The sequence below is a fragment of the Oncorhynchus kisutch genome, unplaced genomic scaffold (assembly GCF_002021735.2).
Source record: "Oncorhynchus kisutch isolate 150728-3 unplaced genomic scaffold, Okis_V2 Okis01b-Okis20b_hom, whole genome shotgun sequence".
Lineage (NCBI taxonomy): Eukaryota > Metazoa > Chordata > Actinopteri > Salmoniformes > Salmonidae > Oncorhynchus > Oncorhynchus kisutch.
Window position 1 is genome coordinate 8138180 of NW_022261978.1, and position 22193 is coordinate 8160372.

Below are 22193 nucleotides of genomic sequence, written 5' to 3' on the forward strand. Positions count from 1 at the left end.
AAATTATTACTATGACATCAATTCGATTAATGTATATTATATTGTGTGTTGATATTTGTTGGGAATTATTATTATTATTATTATTATTATTATTATGAATGAAATGGCAGATTAGAAGAAGTCTGCTGAGACAACAGTTTAAGCCTGAAGGAAGCAACTAGATTAATACGTTTGCGTTTATTTACAGGTTTTGGCCAACTCCACTAAATAAATGTAAAATTATTATAATTGGTTTTGTTGTGATCATAAATTCACTGTAATGTAAGCTTTAAAACTGCAACATTTTCTCTCTGATGCAAAGAGGGGGGACTTGAGGGCATGAGAATTGATCAGTCCAGTCATGCACTGCAGAAGTCATAGTAAATCTGAGTGGATGCTATTTTTATCGCACTTTAATTAAAGTAGGAGTTGTGTTCTGATATTATGAGGGGGGTCTCTGATGAATTCGCTATCACAAAAGTGGTCCTTGCCACAAAACAGTTTGGGAACCCCTGATCTAGATGGGTTATTGAGATAAAAAGTCATTACAAAATGCTCCTGTCTATTTTAACATGATCAAATACATTTCCAGCAATCAGTCTTTCAATCCACCCTAATCCACCCTGCAGGTATCTCACCCTGGACTCCAGTTTCTGGAGCTGCTTCTTGCCTCCCTTCATGGCCAGATTCTCAGCCTCATCCAGGCGGTGCTGCAGGTCCTTGACTGTGACCTCCAGGTTCTTCTTCATTCTCTCCAGGTGAGAACTGGTGTCCTGCTCCTTCTTCAGCTCCTCAGCCATCATGGCCGCCTGGAATAGTAGTGTGTTTAATTTATGCACCAATCATAATGTCCCTTGCAGATCTTTGTTGTTCTTAACCAGCCCAGCTACCATTGGCACATGGGGACAAATCAAGTTGATGTAATTCAAGGACTCACATCAGTGATTGCCTTCTTGGCCTTCTCCTCTGCATTCCTGGCCTCCTGGACGATGTCGTCCACCTCTCCCTGCACCTGCACCAGGTCAGTCTCCAGCTTCTTCTTGGTGTTCAGAAGGCTGGTGTTCTGAAGGAGGAAGACGATTTGTTTGACTCTCAAGAGAACTTGCAAGTCACAAGACTGAAATTATGAAAATCTAAGGCAAGCACTGTCAATTTCCAGGTGTGTTTAAACTGTTTGTTTGGTTGAGTTTCATTAGAAATGGCTTTTGACCCATACCTGGGAGTGCAGCAGTCCAACACGCTCGCTGGCATCTACCAGCTCAGTCTCAGCCACTTTGCGGCCTCTCTCTGTCTGCTCCAGAGCAACTCTCAGCTCCTCGATTTCAGCCACCATCAGACCGTTTCTGCGCTCCACCATAGCTGCCTGCTCCTTCATGTCTTCTGCAACACGGACGGCGTCATCAAGGTGCAATTGGGCATCCTGTGGTTCACAATGACATACGTTCATTAGGACTTGTGGAAGTAGGGGTGTTTCACAAACAAATCCCTAGCCATGTTCAGGTTTTTGAGCCTGATGTCCCAGTCACTTTACCTTGAGCTGTCCCTGGACATTCCTCAGCTGTTTCTGGGCCTCAGCGGCCTGCCTGTTGGAGTGGCTCAGCTGGATCTCCATCTCGTTCAGGTCTCCCTCCATCTTCTTCTTCACCCTCAGGGCATCATTCCTGCTCCTGACCTCAGAGTCCAGGGTGCTCTGCATGGAGTCAACCACCCTCTGGCTGTTCCTCTTGATCTGCTCCATCTCCTCATCCTTCTCTGCGATCTTCCTGTCCACCTCACCCTTGATCTGGTTCAGCTCCAGCTGCACACGCAGAATCTTGGATTCCTCGTGCTCCAGTGTGCCCTGGTCAAACAGAAGCAGTCAGGCCAATTGTGTTCAATATATTTGGATGTAGGAATTAAATATATATGACTACAATAAACACCAATACACAGGGCCTTTCACTGTAGCTGGCATTGGTTAGTTAACACTGCTTTTCCCAACAAACAGCTGTAGTTTGTACCTCAGCCTCCTCCAGAGCGGTCTGGATCTCAGACTTCTCTGTCTCCACGGTCTTCTTGGCCTTCTCCAGCTCATGGATGCTCTTGCCAGTCTCTCCAATCTGCTCAGTCAGGTCAGAGATCTCCTCTGCACACACACACACACACACACACACACACACACACAAGAAGTTTAGACTTGGGGGATTTTAAGTGGATATGTCAATGTACTGAAGTTGATATTGAATCATAATAACAGTGAATTAATTAACAGCAATTCATATTGCTAATGAAACATGAGCCAAATAGAATCGCTGTCAAATGCTCACGTTGCAGGTTCTTGTTCTCTCTCTTCAGAGTCTCCAGATGATCCAGAGCTTCCTCGTAGGAGTTCTTCATCTTGAAGAGTTCAGTGCTCATAGAGCGAGCCTCCTTCTGAGCTCCTTCCAGCTCAGCCTGGCCCTCCTCATACTTCTGCTTCCACTCTGCCAGAACCTAGGGGAATCCGTGGAGTTTTCATTAGAAGTCATTGATGTGGAGTTTAATAGTTTTAAATTAGAAATATGCAACAATTATAAACTTGATAAAAAAATGTAGCTTTATTCATTTTCACCTTGTCAAAGTTCCTCTGCTTCTTGTCGAGGTTGGCGGCCAATGCGTTGGCTCTCTCAACATCAATCATGAGGTCCTCCACCTCTCCCTGCAGCCTCTGCTTGGTCTTCTCCAGGGAGGCGCACTTGGAGTTGGTCGCCTCAATGGTCTCCTCAGCATCCTGCAGACGCTGGGCCAGCTTCTTCCTGTTGGACAACAGAGGGTGGTTTGATGGTGTGAAAGAAATGTTACAATATATATTGATGTCACATTTTCTCAGAGCCCCCTACCACCCTCACCATCCACACCATATCTGAGTTTTTCTGTTGCGTGCGACTCACTTGGCCTCCTCCAGCTCCTCTGTGCGCTGGATAGCATCAGTTTCATACTTAGTCCTCCACTGAGCCACCTCACTGTTGGCCTTGGACATGCCGCGTTGCAGCTCTGCCTTGGCCTCCTGCTCCTCCTCAAACTGCTCCCTCAGGAGGTCACAGTCATGGCGGGCAGACTGAACACCGTGGGCCAGTGCGTTTTTAGCCTGTGAGAATGAAAGACAAGGAGAGATTAGTGAGATAGTCAAACAAATTATGGTCGAAGTCTCTGAGGGTGGAGAGACAATAGGAGTCTCTGAGGGTGGAGAGAGGAGTCTGAGGTTGGAGAGACAATAGGAGTCTCTGAATGTGGTGAGATGGTAGGAGTCTCAGAGGGTTGCTTAGTCACAGTCTATATGAAGAAAAAGCTCTAACCTCTGTGGACATGGAGTCCATTTTGGGTCCCTTACCTTGACCTCCTCCTCAATCGCCCTCTTCAGCTCCTCCACCTGCTGGGTAAAGGCCTGTTTGCCTCTGGTCAGCTGAGACACCAGGGCTTCCTTCTCCTCAAGCTGGCGGCCAAACTCACCTGCAGGGACAGAGGGCCATCTTGTAAATAGGGTCTCTGTTCTCTAAGATTGAAAATGTATTTTGAGGTATTGTAGGCAATAGGGCAGTGAATATTACAGTAGCAACTGTGTGGATTGTGCCCACAACACATTTTGTTTTCTACTAAAGGAAAGCATTGGCTTATTGTTCATTGTTGATGGTACCATTTTCTGTCAGGAGTCTGGCCCTCTGTCCGCTGATGTCGTTGACCTGGCGAACATTCTCATCATTCTTAGTCTTGAGCTCACTCAGCTGGTCCTCAAGAGTACGGCACATCTTCTCCAGATTGCCCTGTTAGTGAAACACGTTCCATCATTACTTTATATGTGGGACTCCTGTCAACTTCAGTTCAGTTGAATGGTGATGTAGTTGACCCTCCTCAACACTGCTTGATCAAAACATCACTACTCACCTTTGCCTTGGCGACGGCCTCCATGTTGCTGGAGAGGTCATCAATCTCCATCTTGTACTCGCTCTTCTCCTTCTCCAGCTTCTGCTTGACGCGCTGCAGGTTGTCGATCTGCTCCCCGAGCTCAGCCACACTGTCGGCCTGCTTCTTGCGCAGAGCGGCGGCTGTGGCCTCATGCTGCAGGGTGGACTCTTCAAGATCACGACGCAGCTTCTGGAACTCAGCCTCACGCTTCTTGTTCATCTCAATCTGAGCAGCAGTGGCGCCTCCGGCCTCCTCCAGCCTCTCGCTGATCTCCTCAAGTTCCCTGGAGAGATCGGCCCTCTGCTTCTCAACCTTAGCCCTGGCTCCACGCTCAGCCTCAATTTCCTCCTCCAGCTCCTCAATACGGGCCTAGAACAGGGGACAGGAGCAGGGGGATGAACACTACAATACAGTTGAAACAATTGAACTCCACAAAATAATAATAGTATGTATATTTTGCATAAATGTGTTTAATACGAAGCCAGTTACACTAATATATTCAGTAGACAGTGTCTCATGCAGGAACCAAAACCACAATGTTAAGAAACACCATCTTCCAACCTACTCAGCTGTCAGAAGCCACCTGGAAAAATGTGTGCTACCAGAATAATGGTTTTCAGGAAATGATTCAAGTCTGTGCTTTTCTGTACTGGAGCTTATATCCTGTACTGGACCTGGAGTTCCTTGATCTTCTTCTGCAGCTGAGCTCCCAGAGACTGCTCATCCTCAACCTTGCTGAGGAGCTGGGTGGTCTCAAACTCCTTCCTAAGAAACACAAACAGGTCAATTGCAGAGTTGGTTTTGTTTCAATAGTGTAAAGCAGTGGTCACCAACATTTTCTGAGTCAAAATGCATGCCGAGATCTACCGCTCTGATTTTTTTATTAAAATAACTTTCAAAATGTAAGCCTATGCAACATTAACCTATTTAAAACAGTACTGTAGCAATTATCACTGCATTCTGGCTTTGCTTGAATTTACCTGCCAATGCATTGTTGTTCAGATCATACATTTTTTTTGAGGTAGGCTATATGATCACACCGGTAATAGATCCATTGTTGTACTACTTGTGAGGCACAGCTGAGTGATGACATTTAAATTATTTGATTTTACTGGGCTGATGGTGCCTGCATCTGATGGTCCGTCTCAGCAGAGGGAGAGAGCAGCAGATTGAGGGTCAGTCTCAGCAGAGGGAGAGAGCAGCAGATTGAGGGTCAGTCTCAGTAGAGGGAGAGAGCAGCAGATTGAGGGTCAGTCTCAGCAGAGGGAGAGAGCAGCAGATTGAGGGTCAGTCTCAGCAGAGGGAGAGAGCAGCAGATTGAGGGTCAGTCTCAGCAGAGGGAGAGAGCAGCAGATTGAGGGTCTGTCTCAGTAGAGGGAGAGAGCAGCAGATTGAAAATCCGTCTCTCAACATCCCTCTGCTCTCCCTTTCCTCCACTGACACTGACCATAAAGGGACACCGTCTTCCAGCTGATGGCGAAACTCGTGTCGCGCTTATTATTATCGCATTATTTCTGCCTCGTACACAAATGCATGTTGTTACTCCTTTGAACAGAGAAAGGGAAATATTCATTGATATTACAAAGGACCCAAGCCGCTAATAATAACAACAACGCCTGTAGATACACTTTCCAATTCATTCGTTACTGTTGCTCTGCTTGTTGTAGCGCTGAGTGGAAATAAGAAGAACGCGCATTTTATGGCTTATAAAAGTGTTGAAAACAAAGTGTTGACAGGGCTGAGTAAGAACTTAAACACGAACTCTCTCATAGAAACAGCAGCTCTTTGCTGTATTCGTTGACAGTCTCTCTCCAGTCGTGGTTTTGTAATCTCACAGTATCAATTTTGCCGTAGCGTTCTTCTACGTTACTGCAGACTTGTTCATTTGAGCAATCTGATTGGCCAGCGGTAGCATAGTGCACTTGATTTTCTCTCCAGGCCCACCAGGAAGGCAGTTGTTGTACCTTCAGACACATTAAATGGCAACAGTTTGCCTACCCGGCCCACAGGGCAGCTGAAATGGCTGCACCTGCCACCAACAGCCCGAGACAAAAATATAAAAAAATAGGGACAGAAGGCTTTATCATAGTTTTTTTACAGAAATGTTTGGCGATCGACTAGAAATGCCTTGGAGATAGACAAGTCGATCGCGATCGAACGGTTGGTGACCACTAGTGCAAAGGGAGAGTATCACACCATTTACTTTGCTTTTAAGAATCACAAGCAAGTGCTAATTCATAATTACAGGAATGAGTTAAGAACAACCACTATAGCAGGTAATACTGTCATCATTTGTTTGTGTTTACTTCTTGATTTTCTCATCAGCTTGCTGCTTGTCATTCTCCAGGTCCATTATGGACTCCTGGGCCAGTTTCAGATCTCCCTCCAGCTTTCTCTTGGATCTCTCAAGGTCCATACGGAGCTTCTTCTCTTGCTCCAGAGAACCCTCAAGCTAGAAGATGAAAACACATATATTGTTAAAATCTAAACAACTGAATATAATATCATCTTACATACTATCATGGCCAAAATGTCAAACTCCACTCACGTCGTCCACTTGCTGTTCCAGCTTGGTCTTGGCCTTGGTCAGAGTGTTGACTTTGTCCTCCTCTGCCTGCAGGTCATCCAGTGTCTGCTGGTGGGCCTCTTGGAGGGATTTCTTCTCCTTGGTCAGCTTGGCAACACTCTCATCCATAGACGCCATCTCCTCTGTCAGGTTTTTAACCTGTACATTTCCACAACATAATTATACTTCACCATAAAGGAGAGATTTAGTTTGTTAAATATTACATTCATTTAATTTAGATTAGAAATTAATCAACAACTACTATACTGTAGATTCAACACTGATGTCAGTGTTCACCATGCCAGTGTACTGAGTGGAAGTCATAAATGAGGGGGATCAGAACATACAATGAATGTTGGAAGTTCCCCACAACTGAAATTCTACTATTGTGTCTTAATATTTCCTGCACCCACAATACAACTTGAATTCCATTTCTGTTAAGATATGTTTTGAGTTGTTTAATGTTTGGATTATTGTTTGGTTAGACTGTCTATAGTAAGACACAAGACCTTGTTTTCAGTGGCGTGCTTCTCCTTCTCCACTTTGGCCAGGGTGAGCTCCAGGTCATCAATGTCCTTCTTCAGCTCAGAGCACTCATCCTCCAGCTTCCTCTTCTTGGCAGTCAACTCAGCATTGATCTCCTCCTCATCCTCCAGCCTCTCGGTCGTCTCTTTGAGTTTGGCCTCCTGCTGGATCTTGCTCTTGATGAGCCCCTCACACCTTTCCTCAGCATCGTTCAGACTCTCTCCTTCCTGGTTTTAGAACAACAGAAACAAAATCAGAGGCCTCACTTTGTGTATTGAATGTCGAGCAAATCAAAAGAAATTAATGAATTTTATAAAGAATATAATATTGGCAATAAAAATGTGTCAGTTAACCACATACTTTAGTGTGTTCATATATGCGTGTGTATGTGTGTGTATTCATGTGTATGTAAATGTGCCCATACGAGGGTAGTTGTTCACTCACAGATGCTACTTGGAGTGACAGGTCATTCTTCTCCTGCGTCAGGGCCACCAACTTCTCCTCCATTTGCTTCTTTGTGGACAGAGCCTTGGCCAGGTCTGTCTTCATCTTCTCATAGTTCTCCTTCATGTTGGCCAGCTCCTTCTCAGTCTCAGCGCTCTGCAGCAGGGGCTTGATCTTGAAGTACAACTTCATCCATGGCCAGGTTTTGACATTCATGAATGAGCGGATGTTGTACTGGATGGCGAAGATAGACTCTCTGTTCAACAGAAAGGATATAGTGGCATCGTGAGTGACGTCCCAGAAGGGACAGACGTCAGTTCAACATCCATTTTTTATTTTACATTTGGTCTAACGTGAATTCAATGTGAAATCAACAAAAATGTCACCATGTTATTGGATTTAGGTTCAAAGTTGAGTGAAAAAAAAATACAAAATTCCCTTATATTGATAACTTTTTTAAAAATCCAGGTTGTTTCAACGTCATCACATTTAATTTGGGGGTTGAAATGACCAGTGTGATGTTTCATAAAGATACATTCTGGGAATCGAAGAATAACTAAATGGAACCCCCACCACTGTCTGTTTACAGCTGAGGAAGGGAGCAAGGACTGACAGATTATCATTACGGGAATCGAAGAATAACTAAATGGAACCCCCACCACTGTCTGTTTACAGCTGAGGAAGGGGGCAAGGACTGACAGATTATCATTACGGGAATCGAAGAATAACTAAATGGAACCCCCACCACTGTCTGTTTACAGCTGAGGAAGGGGGCAAGGACTGACAGATTATCATTACGGGAATCGAAGAATAACTAAATGGAACCCCCACCACTGTCTGTTTACAGCTGAGGAAGGGGGCAAGGACTGACAGATTATCATTACGGGAATCGAAGAATAACTAAATGGAACCCCCACCACTGTCTGTTTACAGCTGAGGAAGGGGGCAAGGACTGACAGATTATCATTACGGGAATCGAAGAATAACTAAATGGAACCCCCACCACTGTCTGTTTACAGCTGAAAGGGGCTAGAGGGGAAATGTAACCCCTCTTAAATTCAAAGACAGTGCTCTAAATGCAAGGACTGACAGATTATGCTAAACTCATGAGATATTTTTATATTCTTAAAAAATGAATGGGTTAATATCACACATTAAATGACAATTGAACAGCCAAATCCCAAACTGCAGCTATAAAGCTAGAATCCTTAGTTGCTACATCCATTTCTGGACTAAAAGAATTAACCCAAAAGCTGTAGTAGACCATTATAAGATGTACTTTCTCATTCTGAACAACTCACAGCATATACAGTATGTAATCATAATGCATTAGATACAGGTGGTTGACAGAAAGCTTTGCCAAGATGTCTACTATTCCTCACCTCCTCTCCATCATCTTGCTAAACTCTCTCCTCATGAGGAATCCACGGCTGAGAGCCTGGACCATGCCAACCAGAGCAGCCAGCTTCTCATCTCTCATCTCCTCCAGGATACCCAGCAGACCGGCTTTGAAGAACACCTGAGACACAGGTTAACATGGTCAATGGAACCACAGATGGTGACAGATAGAAATGGTCAAACCACTAGATTGATTTAAACAACATTAACTTTGCTATGGTTACAAACAAACCATGGGATAGGTTGTTTCCAAGTTGTTAGTTATTGTACAGTTGTAGATTAATAATGTACACAGATACAGATAACTGCAGCCATAACACTGTAACACAATGCACATGATGATGACTTTAGTTTCTCTTCTATACTTGTGATGTATGACTTTGAAGAAAAACACTACAATGTTTTTCCACATTTTCCATTTAGTTAAATGAAGAAGAAAGAACAAAAGGATGGATAGATCACCTGGAGAGATTTTATATGGTACGGGTTTAAATTATTATTCCAGTTGTGTTTTGTTGTCAGATTTTTCTGGGGGTTTTTGACTGACCTTGGTGTGTCCAAACTTGTAATCCTCGTGATTCACATCAATGGACCCAAGCAGCTTCTCGGAAGCCTTCTTGTTGTCCATGAACTGGCCCTCAGGGATGACACTGGCATTCAGTACTTTGTACCTGAATGAGAAGACAGTTTTAAAATATGCCAAATTGGGGGCCTCCCGGGTGGCGCAGTGGCTAGGGATTCTGTGCCATCAGAGATCCTGGGTTCGCGCCCAGGCTCTGTCGTAACAGGCCGCGACCGGGAGGTCCGTGGGGCGATGCACAATTGGCCTATCGTCGTCCGGGTTAGGGATGGCTTGGCCGGTAGGGATGTCCTTGTCTCATCGCGCACCAGTGACTCCTGTGGCGGGCAGTTGCCAGGTGCACGGTGTTTCCTACGACACATTGGTGCGGCTGGCTTCCGGGTTGGATGCGCCCTGTGTTAAGAAGCAGTGCGGCTTGGTTGGGTTGTGTATCGGAGGACGCATGACTTTCAACCTTCGTCAATCCCGAGCCCGTACGGGAGTTGTAGCGATGAGACAAGATAGTAGATACTAAAAACAATTGGACACCACGAAATTGGGGAGAAAAAGGGGTAAAATGGCACCCTTGATAAAGATGTGCAAAATAGACTGTATAATAATACAATAATTCAAATACTGAGCTATATTGTAATAATAATATATTGTGGTAAAAGTGCTTTTTGGCTTCGGAAGAAATATGTGTATGAAGGAAATAAACCCAATAATATATGGTGGTGGAGTTTTTACGTCAACTGACCTGGGGGGCTCGTTAAGGTCAACAGCATCATGAACTTTACCCAGTACCATGACATTTTAGCCAAAAACCTGGTTGCCTCAGCCAGGAGGCTGAAACGTGGCAACGGGTGGGTATTACAGCAAGACAATAACCCCAAGCACACATCAAAATCTAAAATTAATATTTTACTATGGCCATCTCAGTCTCCAGACTTGAAGCCCATTGAAAACCTGTGGTTTGAATTGAAGAGGGCAGTCCATGAGTGCAGACGATGGATATCAAGGATCTGGAAGGATTCTGGAAGGAGGGTCCAACATCCCTCCCATTGTGATCTACAATCTCATACAACATTCTAGAAAAAGACCATTGTCCTCGTACTGAAAACAGGGGTGCCAATCATGATGAACCCTATCTTGAATTAAAATAAGAATTGTTAAACAAAATCTCTTTCTCTGAGTATGAAATAATAAAATTGTCACAAATGTTTGACCGTAGAATATAGCTCAGTATCAGTGTTATTTGATAGTCTTTTCTGCTCATCTTAATCAAGAGTGCCAATAATTTTTCTCTCTCTCTCTGTGTGTGTGTGTCTGTGTCTGTGTTTGTGTGAATGTACCTCTGCTTGAAGTCAGCATAGATGATTCTGCTGGGGAAGCCCTTTCTGCAGATCCTGATACCCTCCAGTACACCATTACACCTGAGCTGGTGAATAACCAGGAAGTTCTCCATCAGACCTGGTAAATCAAAACAAGTCTCTTTTAATACTAATAAACAGGTTAAAGATTGGGATCGTTAAGATCACTGATACTGTACTGATATGATAACATATTTAACTCAATATTTCTTGTACCTGGAGTCTTTGACTCGTTGGGGATCAGGCAGCGCACAAAGTGAGGATGAGTGCTCCTCAAGTTGGTCATCAGCTTATGTAAGTTCTCCTGTAAGAGGGTTACAAACCATTTTCTCAGACATCATTTATGATAATCAATGCACCTTTTAAAGGACTGAATATGCACATTTCAAAAGCTCACCCTGAACTGGGAGGACACAGTCTGCATGGAACCACCCTTCTTCTTGCCTCCTTTCTTGGCTTTATCTGTTAAAATTGGAAAAAGTAAAAGATAACTAGAAAAGTACATTTCCTAGAGCGGGTGGAATAAATAGAATAATAATACGAATATGTAAGAAATCTAGAGTGGTCTTGTCTTCAGCAAACACACTAATTATAATCCAGAGAATCTCTGAATTTATTTGCAAATTATGGTGGAAAATAAGTATTTGGTCAATAACAAAAGTTTATCTCAATACTTTGTTATATACCCTCATACAATGTGATTTTCTGGATTTTTTCCCTCATTTTGTCTGTCATAGTTGTACCTATGATGAAAATTACAGGACTCTCTTATCTTTTTAAGTGGGAGAACTTGCACAATTGGTGGCTGACAAATTTTTTTTTTGCCCCACTGTATAAACCAGAGAATCTTTGGTTAACTTCACACATATCTACAGGTAAATGCTGCCAATGAGGTTGTGTAGAATAACATCTATTGTATGATTAAATTAACCAAGTGTATTAGTAAATCAACCCAGTGATAAACCCTAAGAAATTGTGATACATTCAAAGACTTTAAAGAACATTTGGTTCTGAGTTATAACTAGTATTTAGTTAAATATTGTGATGTGATGCTAGTCTTACCCTCAGGAGGGGGAGGGGGATACAGGGCAGCCAGAATTTTGACTGGGGACTTCCCGTACAACTGACAAACTGAGTCGTTCAGGGGGTCCTTGTTCTTCTCCAGCCAGCCAGTGATGTTGTAGTCCACAGTGCCGGCGTAGTGCACCAGGGAGAAGTGGGCCTCTTGCTTGCCTTTGGCAGGCTTGGGCTTCTCAAACGACTTCGTTTTGCCAAGATGCTGGGAGTACAGCTTGTCCTTGAAGGTAGTGTCTGAAGACTTGGGGAACATGCACTCCTCTTCAAGGATGGAGAAGATGCCCAATGGCTTTACGAAAAGAGATGTATATCAAATTAGCATGATTTAAGATCATATTTATTATTTTAGCAAACATGCTATGATAGGATTATATTCATTTTGGGGCACAAAACAGGAAACATATTGAGATCTCAACAGTCAGATGCAATGTACCACTGTGATAATAACGGTCGCTAAGCGCTTTGCTGTTATGGCCCATTATAATGGTCCATTATAATCCTCACAGACATCTTACCTTCTCAATAAGCTCAATGCAGGCAGCCAAGTCCATGCCGAAGTCAATGAAGGCCCAGACGATTCCCTCCTTCTTGTACTCCTCTTGCTCCAGGACGAACATGGTGTGGTTGAAAAACTGTTGCAGTTTCTCATTGGTGAAGTTGATGCACAGCTGCTCCATGCTGTTGTACTGTTGATGGAATTTTAAAAGGGATCATTTCATCATACAAGTTTGTAATCCATCTCAATCACAACTAATTGTCTTGTTCTGGTCTCATACTCACATCAAAGATCTCAAACCCGGCAATGTCAAGCACACCGATATAGAACTGTCTTGGATTCTTGGTGTCCAACATCTCATTGATACGGATGACCATCCACAAGAACATCCTCTCATAGATGGACTTGGCCAGAGCCATGACTGAGTTATTAACCTGCAATGATAATACCTCATATTAATACATTAGATATTGACCATGTCCAGTGATAAGGTGATACAAGCTTGGGAGAAAACATCACTATTCAATTAAAGCAATGCACTCATCCCCAAAATAATCACTCTCTCAGAAAAAGGTAGATTCCATGTTTGGCTGCCTTACCTGAGCCACAGTCTGTCCCTTGGTCACATACTCATTGCCGACCTTCACTCTGGGGTAGCACATAGCCTTCAACATCTCAGCTGAGTTCAGGCCCAGCAGGTAGCCAATTTTATCAGCCACTGAAGAGAGAACCAACAACAACAGACTCAGGGACACAAGATCACTTGTTTCTGATGTCACATTGACAAATTGTTTTCTCAAATCATAACTGAAGGTGGTAATTATTCCCCAAAAATTATTTTCTGCCTGACTTTCATGTGGCACTGTCTGTCCTAGGTGTTCTATTTCTATGTTGGGGACTGGGAATAGGACTAATGCTCTACATATTGTATATCTATGAGTGGGACTCACCCTCTGTGCCGTCTGGCTCGGCCTGCTCCTCACGCTGCTTCTGCTTGAATTTCAAGTTTCCATGGTGCACTACAGCTCCTGTCAGCTTGTAGATGCCAATCTTCTCATCATTAGTGAAGCCCAGGATTGTTATGGCATCCTGACATTAAAGACGAAGTACAATAGTGATGAACTGAACGGTAGTTTGCTCAGTTACACTACAGTTCTCGGCTCACTCCAGAACGAATGTGATGAATAGATATGACTCTGTGCCAACACATTAGTGATGGAAACACAAAAGGAGTTTTACACAGTTCCACAAGGCACTTAGCTCTCTTGTGGAAGCCTTACATGACGAAATGTGAAGTTATGAAGAGTGGCTTGAGGCACATGCCTAACTAACACAAGTAATTCGTCCCATGTAGCTCAGTTGGTAGAGCAGGACACTTGCTACCCCAGGGTTGTAGGTTCAAATCCCATGAGGGACCAGTATGAATATGTATGCACTTACTCACTAAGTTGCTCTGGATAAGGGCGTCTCCTAAATGACTACATTGTCAATGTAGATTAAATCATGACAATTCCCAGCCGCTACCAAGTTGTATTTTCACACCGCATTCAGTGTGTATGGTGGTCCTATCTAGAGTTTTGTTAACCCTTTGTTTAACTCACGTCTGTGGCATCCAGCTCTTCATTGTCGTCAATGCTGGCCACAGCGATCTGTCCCTGGCTACACATGGGGAAGTCGTAGGGGTTGGTAGTGATGAGCGACATTTCTGTGGACAGCGGAGAACAGCTTGTCAGTTAAATCTCTTAGAATTCTGCTGTTCTACTTTACAGTATCTCTCCCTCCTTTACTCAATAGATGGACTCAAGGATACATGTAGTATTACTAGTGCATCACAGTGCATTACTTGATAGATATTTCCCAGAGACCTGACCCATGTCTAGATGCCTTGTTACCTTGGATGTACTCATTGTAATAGTATTATTAGTGTGGACTATGAATATTTTTAACAAGTTCCACAGATGGGGGTGGAAATAATTTCTCCTGAAACTCTACTTTGTCGTACCAACTATCTCAGGTTTGTGACCTGTCATCATCTGGAAGAAGATGTGGTAGCCTCTCTCATCGGGCAGCTGGAAGGACACTCTGGACTTCTCCAGCAGGTCTGAGAGAGAAGGAGAGAGATAAAATGGAGATTATATAATTACATTTTATCTGTGAACTTAGGAAAGCATTGAGAAATAATCAAAGCCAACTCACAGGTCTCAATGTCAGCTTTAGCCAGTTTGCCAGCTTGGAAGTGAATCCTGATAAATTTACCCTGTAGTAGAGCATGGGGGGTTGAGATAGGTCAACAAATAACAAATAATTCTAACATTTTACTTTGATAAACCCTTTCAATTTTACAGTTTGTTGGACATCTATTGATTTAACAAAAGGGAACTACTGAAATACATTTTTTTCCAATATAAGGTAACTTCCACAGTATGCCCTTCATACTTACAAAGCGAGACGAGTTGTCGTTCCTCACTGTCTTGGCATTACCGTAAGCCTCCAGCAGAGGGTTAGCTGCAATGATCTGATCCTCAAGAGACCCCTGATTGAGACAAACACAAGTTTCTCAGAAACTGGAAAAGTGGTAAAGTTTGTTTTTCTCAATGACTTTTCTTGAAACATGATTCACTGATGGAAAAAAGTTTGCTCAGAAAACCAAACTGAAATGTGTTAAAAAGGCAAACATAAGAACAACCTACCTGCATTTTGTTGGGGTCTGCTTCCTTCTTGCCACCAGACACTGCAATGGTGGCAAAGTACTGGATGACACGCTTGGTGTTGACAGTCTTTCCTGCACCGGATTCTCCGCTGGTTTATATGACAGAGAAAGAGGGGTTTTAGTTACATGTTTGAGTGTCAGATTGGCTTTCACTAAGAAATAGCATAGAAAAATACACTGTTAACCTGTGTTCTGACATAAGTCTTTAACAAATAATCATTCTCATCGACTCGTGAAACAAAGTGAAATTTTAGTAAACAACTTACGTAATCAGGATGGACTGGTTCTCCTTATCTGGAACCAAAAAATCATATTACTTATCATACTCAAGAAACATTATGGGGACATTATTTAATTGATAGCATCATCATGAATTTCATTTTTGAAAATGTTCCATTGAAGTGATAGCTTACTGAAAATCAGATATTGTTAGAAACTGTTAGAAAACAGTAGATACCTGTCTGAGGCAGTTTTTAATTTCCATTGACAGATCCATCCATCTTTCCATATGCACTTATGGACATCTATCCATCCATCCGCCCATCCAACCAACCATCCATCCATACATACGTCCGTCCGTCCGTCCGTCCATCCAACCAAACAATACATCCATCCATCCATCCAGCCATCCATCCAACCAAACAATACATCCAACCAACCAACCATCTATTCGTCCATCCAACCAACCAACCAACCAACCAACCAATCAACCAACCAACCATCCGTCCATCCAACCAAACAATACATCCATCCGTCCATCCAACCAAACAATACATCCAACCAACCATCCATCCGTCCATCCAACCAACCAATCAACCAACCAACCATCCATCCATCCATCCAACCAAACAATACATCCAACCAACCATCCATCCGTCCATCCAACCAACCAACCAACCAATCAACCATCCGTCCATCCATCCGTCCATCCAACCATCCGTCCATCCAACCAAACAATACATCCATCCATCCATCCATCCGTCCATCCAACCAAACAATACATCCAACCAACCATCCATCCGTCCATCCATCCAACCAACCAACCAACCAACCAATCAACCATCCGTCCATCCATCCAACCATCCGTCCATCCAACCAAACAATACATCCATCCGTCCATCCATCCATCCGTCCATCCAACCAAACAATACATCCAACCAACCATCCATCCGTCCATCCATCCAACCAACCAACCAACCAATCAACCATCCGTCCATCCATCCATCCATCCGTCCATCCAACCATCCGTCCATCCAACCAAACAATACATCCAACCAACCATCCATCCGTCCATCCAACCAATCAACCAACCAACCATCCATCCATCCATCCAACCAAACAATACATCCATCCATCCATCCATCCATCCATCCATGAGAGCTCATACCAATCATCATGAACTGAAAGGCGTTGTCAGAGACGGAGAAGATATGGGGTGGAGCCTCCATCCTCTTCTTCCCTCTGTAGGCGTTGACAACCTCTTCGTCGTACACAGGGAGCCACTTGTAGGGGTTCACCGTGGCACAGAAGAGCCCAGAGTAGGTCTGGATGAAAGCATAATTAATTTAGGAGATTAACAAAGTCAGATTGACATTTACCTGGATTTATGTGAGGATGTGGGTGTACTTTGGTAAACTGATGTGGGTCTACTGTATTGATATGTTTTGGTTTCTACCATTCATTTATGTGTAGTACTGTATGTGTGTATTTATTATGTTCATGTATGTGTGTTTGTATGTGCAGGTTTCTTACATAGATCATCCATGCTGCATAACGCTCTTTGAGGTTATACAACACAGAGGCTTCATTCAGGTAGGTCATCATGGCCATGTCCTCAATCTTGTCGTACTTAGGGGGGTTCATCTCATAGATGTCTGCATCTTTGAACTCTTTTCCTTCCTGAAACAGTCAGAAATCTAGATTACACACAGATCAAAGTGGACATGACTGAATGCTTTTTGCTCATTAAATACAAGTTTAATCATTTAAAAAATGCATATCCACATTTCATCCAACTACTTAGTTATCCCCCATAACTGACACATAACTGGAGATTCTTGACTAATCAACATTCTATATCAAACAAAATGTAATGCTTCTAAATCAATTTTTTTTGTAACTGATTTCTTATTGCCTTATAGACATTGTTTGGATTTTCAGAGATTTTTTAAGAAATAGAGTAAATTCACAAAATTAAACTTGACTACTTTTCAGATCAGGCTTACCTCCTTACTTCCGTCAGGTCTCGTAACTGTCACAGTACATTTCCCTTCTGCCCTGGCAGTGACTAAACCCTTAAGGTACAGCTCCACCTTGTCTGTCACATAGCAGGCGTTCTTTGAATCAAAGGGTGCGGCTTGTGCCTCAATCCTCTCCCTCTCAGGCTTACGGAGGTATATGGCAGCCTTGCCGTAGATTTGCATCTCCGCGTCCGTACTCATGGTGACGGATAACTAGGAAAGAGATGAAATAAGAAACGTGATTGACTCTGTGGTGCTTCCTCCCCAGTCAACAGAGTTAGGTGAGCGGTATCTCACAGAATAATCTCAAACCATGTCTCACCTTCTTTTTCCCCTCCTACAGATGAATGTATACTTCTTGGAGGACCCTGTGAAACATGAGAGTGTTGTGAAAACCCACAAGTCTAAAGCCTTATCTTTGAACCCCTAAAGGGCTAGAAAACATTTAACTCAAACATTACATGTCAAATTCACCTACAGGTGCAACTGGTAACTTTCATTTTCCTAGTGGCAACTCACTTTACTACACGTTCTGTCAAGAATTCAAATAAATTCCCATAAAACCCAGTTACATTCTAGAACACCCTTTCAAGTGCAGGAGCACCACTGAAAGTTATAGATTTTAAATAAAACACATTTAAAGTATAACACATAATACAAATATATATATATTTTTTTAGAAATGCCACTTGATTGCATATTGTCAAATCTTACAAGAGACAATGCAGAAGTCATTTCAAACAGTGCAGTTAGCTACTGCCTCAGTTGCTGAGTACAAAGATGAGACAAATGTAAAAATCTAAGGAGATGTAGAGGTCTTACCACAGAGGAAGAAGGTATCTGACTCATGGATGCTGGGGCCTCAGCCTCCTTATATCTGGTTGGAAGTGCCAACCAAGCAAAAGTTAATTATGGACCACTCTGGGAAAGGACATGAATTGGATGAGAGACCTGTTTATTTCTGTGTCTCACTAGCACCTCCCACTTCCAGGAGCACCACACTCCCATGACATGACTTTTTAATGTCATATTTGTCTCTGAATTGAATTTCACTGAGTTTACGTAAATTATAGATGTCATTATTATTAATTATGACGATAACAAAAGTTTGATTCTTCCCAATGTAACTTCCACTTCCACTGAACCTCATATACTGTAATGGACTGAGTCCACGTTGCTTGTGGCTGAATGGATGCAAGTCCACACAGCAATGTTCTAGTAGAAAGCCTTATCAGAGGAGTGGAGGCTGTTATAGCAGCAAAGGGGAGGCCAATTCCATATTAATGCCCATGATTTTAGAATGAGATGCCCGACGAGCAGGTGTCCACATACTTTTGGTCATGTAGTGTATTTATCTTCAGTTTGATAGTCGTTCCACGAAATGAGTCCCTTTCACATCCCTTTGACATTTTATGTAGAAATTGTATACAAATATTGCTTTATAGAAGCCTGTTATATTAAATGAAATGCTCTGATTTCTAATATAAATAAATACTTGCTAAAGTGGCAAAATGCATTTAGGAATGTCCCTCTGTGCACCCTCTGTGACTTCTAGGAAGATTTTAACCTCCTTAATCCCAAAATGCATTTAGGAATGTCCCTCTGTGCACCCTCTGTGACTTCTAGGAAGATTTTAACCTCCTTAACCCCAAAATGCATTTAGGAATGTCCCTCTGTGCACCCTCTGTGACTTCTAGGAAGATTTTAACCTCCTTAACCCCAAAATGCATTTAGGAATGTCCCTCTGTGCACCCTCTGTGACTTCTAGGAAGACTTTAACCTCCTTAACCCCAAAATGCCTCCAAGTTTTCATCATAATTGTATCATTGCAAGTTATTTGGTTGTTTTGACAAATACATGTTGGAAGATTATTATTTATGTCATGTGATTCATTTTAAGGCCAACGTGAACTGAACTCTCGTTTAAATATGATGAATCTGTTCCCTTTTGAAATATTTTTTGTTCAAAGCGAACATTGAACATTGAATAGTCAAATCTTGGTGTAGCTAGAAACACAAGAATTTCGCTACACCCGCAATAATATCTGCTTAAAGTGCGTGACCAATAAAATTTGATTTGATCATGTGGAATGACCCATGTTCCAATTGAAGATTCTAGAGGCACTTTTATTTGTCTCACATTTCAGTTGGCTAAAAGGGTCCAGTAGGATTCTTATGACACATATCACCAGTACAGTATTTCAATAATCTTATCCACTCATATTGCTGACAGCGATATAACTGCCTCGAACGTTTATTACACTCTGAAGTTAACTTCTTAGCAGCTGAGCTGGCTTCAACGATGACCTTTATGTATGACCTTTTCTGTTTGGCCATGAAGTTTCTGAGCGAATTACTGAACTTCTCTCAGGGCAAAATATACATATCCTGCAAAAGGCCTAAATGTAAGAAAAGAAATGTGCCTAATGATTTCCTCTGGTCTGAAATGGCAGAACACTGAGAGAACTCATCAGAAGACAGTGTGGAGAAACACAACTTGATTTAGACGTGGGGTATGAAACATTTTGTTATATCCTATATTCTGAAATGGTCAAAAAATGATGTGAATTGAGAATACACCCCCAAGTTAGGAATGTTTACAAGCTGAACAACAAACCTTATTGGAATGATGTGTTATTAAGGGACCTGTAGTCTGTAATGTGCAGAGCGGAGCCCTTATTTATACAGTGTAAAGATAGGAATACAAGAGGTCATCTAAGAAAGCATGTGTTTTATAGAAGGCTGCCTATTCTAACACAGATATCAGAGAGGGCAGTTATTAAACCGTGAGTAGATACAGATATGACATACTCTACAGTTCTGGAACCTAATAAGTTAGGAACAAAACGACACAAACAATTCCAATGGAAGTCCAGGAAGAGCAGGGGGAGGTTGAACTCTGATAACACACAGGTACTTAATGAAGACCAGGGGAGGTTGAACTCTGATAACACACAGGTACTTAATGAAGAGCAGGGGGAGGTTGAACTCTGATAACACACAGGTACTTAATGAAGACCAGGGGGAGGTTGAACTCTGATAACACACAGGTACTTAATGAAGACCAGGGGAGGTTGAACTCTGATAACACACAGGTACTTAATGAAGAGCAGGGGGAGGTTGAACTCTGATAACACACAGGTACTTAATGAAGAGCAGGGGGAGGTTGAACTCTGATAACACACAGGTACTTAATGAAGACCAGGGGAGGTTGAACTCTGATAACACACAGGTACTTAATGAAGAGCAGGGGAGGTTGAACTCTGATAACACACAGGTACTTAATGAAGAGCAGGGGGAGGTAGGTAGGATATAATTTTATATAATGTTCCCAACATAAGAATAGAGTTTGGTAGGATATAATTTTGCTTGGATTACCTTATCTACTATTGTATATTAATATTAATTCATTCTTTATGCCCAGTGTCCACACAGCACATCAGTACAAGAAGCCCCATATCTGCTGGATACACTAGTTGAGCAGGGTGACCATCTAGGCCTTTTCATTTCTTGGACTGTGCTCTCGTCTTCACTACAGCCAAGGTTTATTGTTTGGTATATCTGCCAACACAGCCTAATTCTGGCACTGATACCACTGTTATTAGACAAGATGTTTTCTTGCCCGTGTTTGTGGGTGGAGAGAAAATTAGCACCATGCAAACTAAGCGTTTATGACATTAAGTTATTTTAATGTGCAAAGATCTTGTATGATATATGACCTGTGTTTTTGTATTTGAGGGAGATGTTTCTCTAAGCTCCAAACTTGCTCTGGGCAGAAGTTACCCTCTGTGATATGTGCAGCTGTCATACCCAACTAGACAACTGTGCATTTGGCCACAAAGACCTCATCTGACTTTACAGCCATGGTCTTCTCACAATGCAGTGAGCACTGTATCGTTGCATTTTAAAATGTTAGACAAACCACTTCCCATGAGACAATAGCTTGTCAATTTAGTGGGTTAGGCCAATAGTCTACCCTTTTGCATTGTGACTTTGAGGTTATACAACACAGAGGCTTCATTCAGGTAGGTCATCATGGCCATGTCCTCAATCTTGTCGTACTTAGGGGGGTTCATCTCATAGATGTCTGCATCTTTGAACTCTTTTCCTTCCTGAAACAGTCAGAAATCTAGATTACACACAGATCAAAGTGGACATGGCCAAAAGTATTCGGCCCCCTTGAACTTTGCGACCTTTTGCCACATTTCAGGCTTCAAACATAAAGATATAAAACTGTATTTTTTTGTGAAGAATCAACAACAAGTGGGACACAATCATGAAGTGGAACGACATTTATTGAATATTTCAAACTTTTTTAACAAATCAAAAACTGAAGAATTGGGCGTGCAAAATTATTCAGCCCCCTTAAGTTAATACTTTGTAGCGCCACCTTTTGCTGCGATTACAGCTGTAAGTCGCTTGGGGTATGTCTCTATCAGTTTTGCACATCGACACACACTACATTTTTCCCCATTTCTCCTTGCAAAACAGCTCGAGCTCAGTGAGGTTGGATGGAGAGCATTTGTGAACAGCAGTTTTCAGTTCTTTCCACAGATTCTCGATTGGATTCAGGTCTGGACTTTGACTTGGCCATTCTAACACCTGGATATGTTTATTTTTGAACCATTCCATTGTAGATTTTGCTTTATGTTTTGGATCATTGTCTTGTTGGAAGACAAATCTCCGTCCCAGTCTCAGGTCTTTTGCAGACTCCATCAGGTTTTCTTCCAGAATGGTCCTGTATTTGGCTCCATCCATCTTCCCATCAATTTTAACCATCTTCCCTGTCCCTGCTGAAGAAAAGCAGGCCCAAACCATGATGCTGCCACCACCATGTTTGACAGTGGGGTTGGTGTGTTCAGAGTGATGAGCTGTGTTGCTTTTACGCCAAACATAACATTTTGCATTG

The 22193-nt window shown here is 42.5% G+C and overlaps 1 protein-coding gene and 1 long non-coding RNA gene across 3 annotated transcripts in view; one reads left to right on the forward strand and one right to left on the reverse strand.

Moving 5' to 3' along the window:
* The window catches only part of LOC109877501 (myosin heavy chain, fast skeletal muscle-like), a 79802-nt gene extending 62304 nt beyond the window's left edge, over nucleotides 1–17498 (reverse strand). The window contains exons 1-35 of one of the 2 annotated variants that reach the window (XM_031811335.1): nucleotides 17271–17486; nucleotides 16798–16944; nucleotides 16433–16589; nucleotides 15312–15339; nucleotides 15026–15134; nucleotides 14776–14868; nucleotides 14532–14592; nucleotides 14338–14436; nucleotides 13937–14040; nucleotides 13286–13424; nucleotides 12935–13053; nucleotides 12620–12769; nucleotides 12355–12525; nucleotides 11825–12128; nucleotides 11160–11224; nucleotides 10979–11066; nucleotides 10745–10862; nucleotides 9381–9504; nucleotides 8818–8954; nucleotides 7436–7691; nucleotides 6976–7218; nucleotides 6449–6625; nucleotides 6207–6352; nucleotides 4575–4665; nucleotides 3880–4269; nucleotides 3632–3758; nucleotides 3329–3447; nucleotides 2889–3085; nucleotides 2570–2753; nucleotides 2286–2451; nucleotides 1980–2104; nucleotides 1511–1819; nucleotides 1196–1399; nucleotides 917–1042; nucleotides 618–788 (exon numbers count right to left, since the gene is read on the reverse strand). In XM_031811335.1, the coding sequence (XP_031667195.1) occupies nucleotides 618–788; nucleotides 917–1042; nucleotides 1196–1399; nucleotides 1511–1819; nucleotides 1980–2104; nucleotides 2286–2451; nucleotides 2570–2753; nucleotides 2889–3085; nucleotides 3329–3447; nucleotides 3632–3758; nucleotides 3880–4269; nucleotides 4575–4665; nucleotides 6207–6352; nucleotides 6449–6625; nucleotides 6976–7218; nucleotides 7436–7691; nucleotides 8818–8954; nucleotides 9381–9504; nucleotides 10745–10862; nucleotides 10979–11066; nucleotides 11160–11224; nucleotides 11825–12128; nucleotides 12355–12525; nucleotides 12620–12769; nucleotides 12935–13053; nucleotides 13286–13424; nucleotides 13937–14040; nucleotides 14338–14436; nucleotides 14532–14592; nucleotides 14776–14868; nucleotides 15026–15134; nucleotides 15312–15339; nucleotides 16433–16589; nucleotides 16798–16944; nucleotides 17271–17486 (5460 nt within the window). Of the gene's footprint in view, nucleotides 1–617; nucleotides 789–916; nucleotides 1043–1195; nucleotides 1400–1510; nucleotides 1820–1979; nucleotides 2105–2285; nucleotides 2452–2569; nucleotides 2754–2888; nucleotides 3086–3328; nucleotides 3448–3631; nucleotides 3759–3879; nucleotides 4270–4574; nucleotides 4666–6206; nucleotides 6353–6448; nucleotides 6626–6975; nucleotides 7219–7435; nucleotides 7692–8817; nucleotides 8955–9380; nucleotides 9505–10744; nucleotides 10863–10978; nucleotides 11067–11159; nucleotides 11225–11824; nucleotides 12129–12354; nucleotides 12526–12619; nucleotides 12770–12934; nucleotides 13054–13285; nucleotides 13425–13936; nucleotides 14041–14337; nucleotides 14437–14531; nucleotides 14593–14775; nucleotides 14869–15025; nucleotides 15135–15311; nucleotides 15340–16432; nucleotides 16590–16797; nucleotides 16945–17270 lie in introns of both variants that reach the window. The other variant, XM_031811334.1, reaches the window with a different exon arrangement.
* Nucleotides 16777–21392, forward strand: LOC116358922 (uncharacterized). The gene is made up of 2 exons (XR_004206533.1): nucleotides 16777–16830; nucleotides 21283–21392. It is a non-coding gene; the product is annotated as an uncharacterized LOC116358922 (long non-coding RNA).
* Nucleotides 21393–22193: the final 801 nt, after the last annotated feature.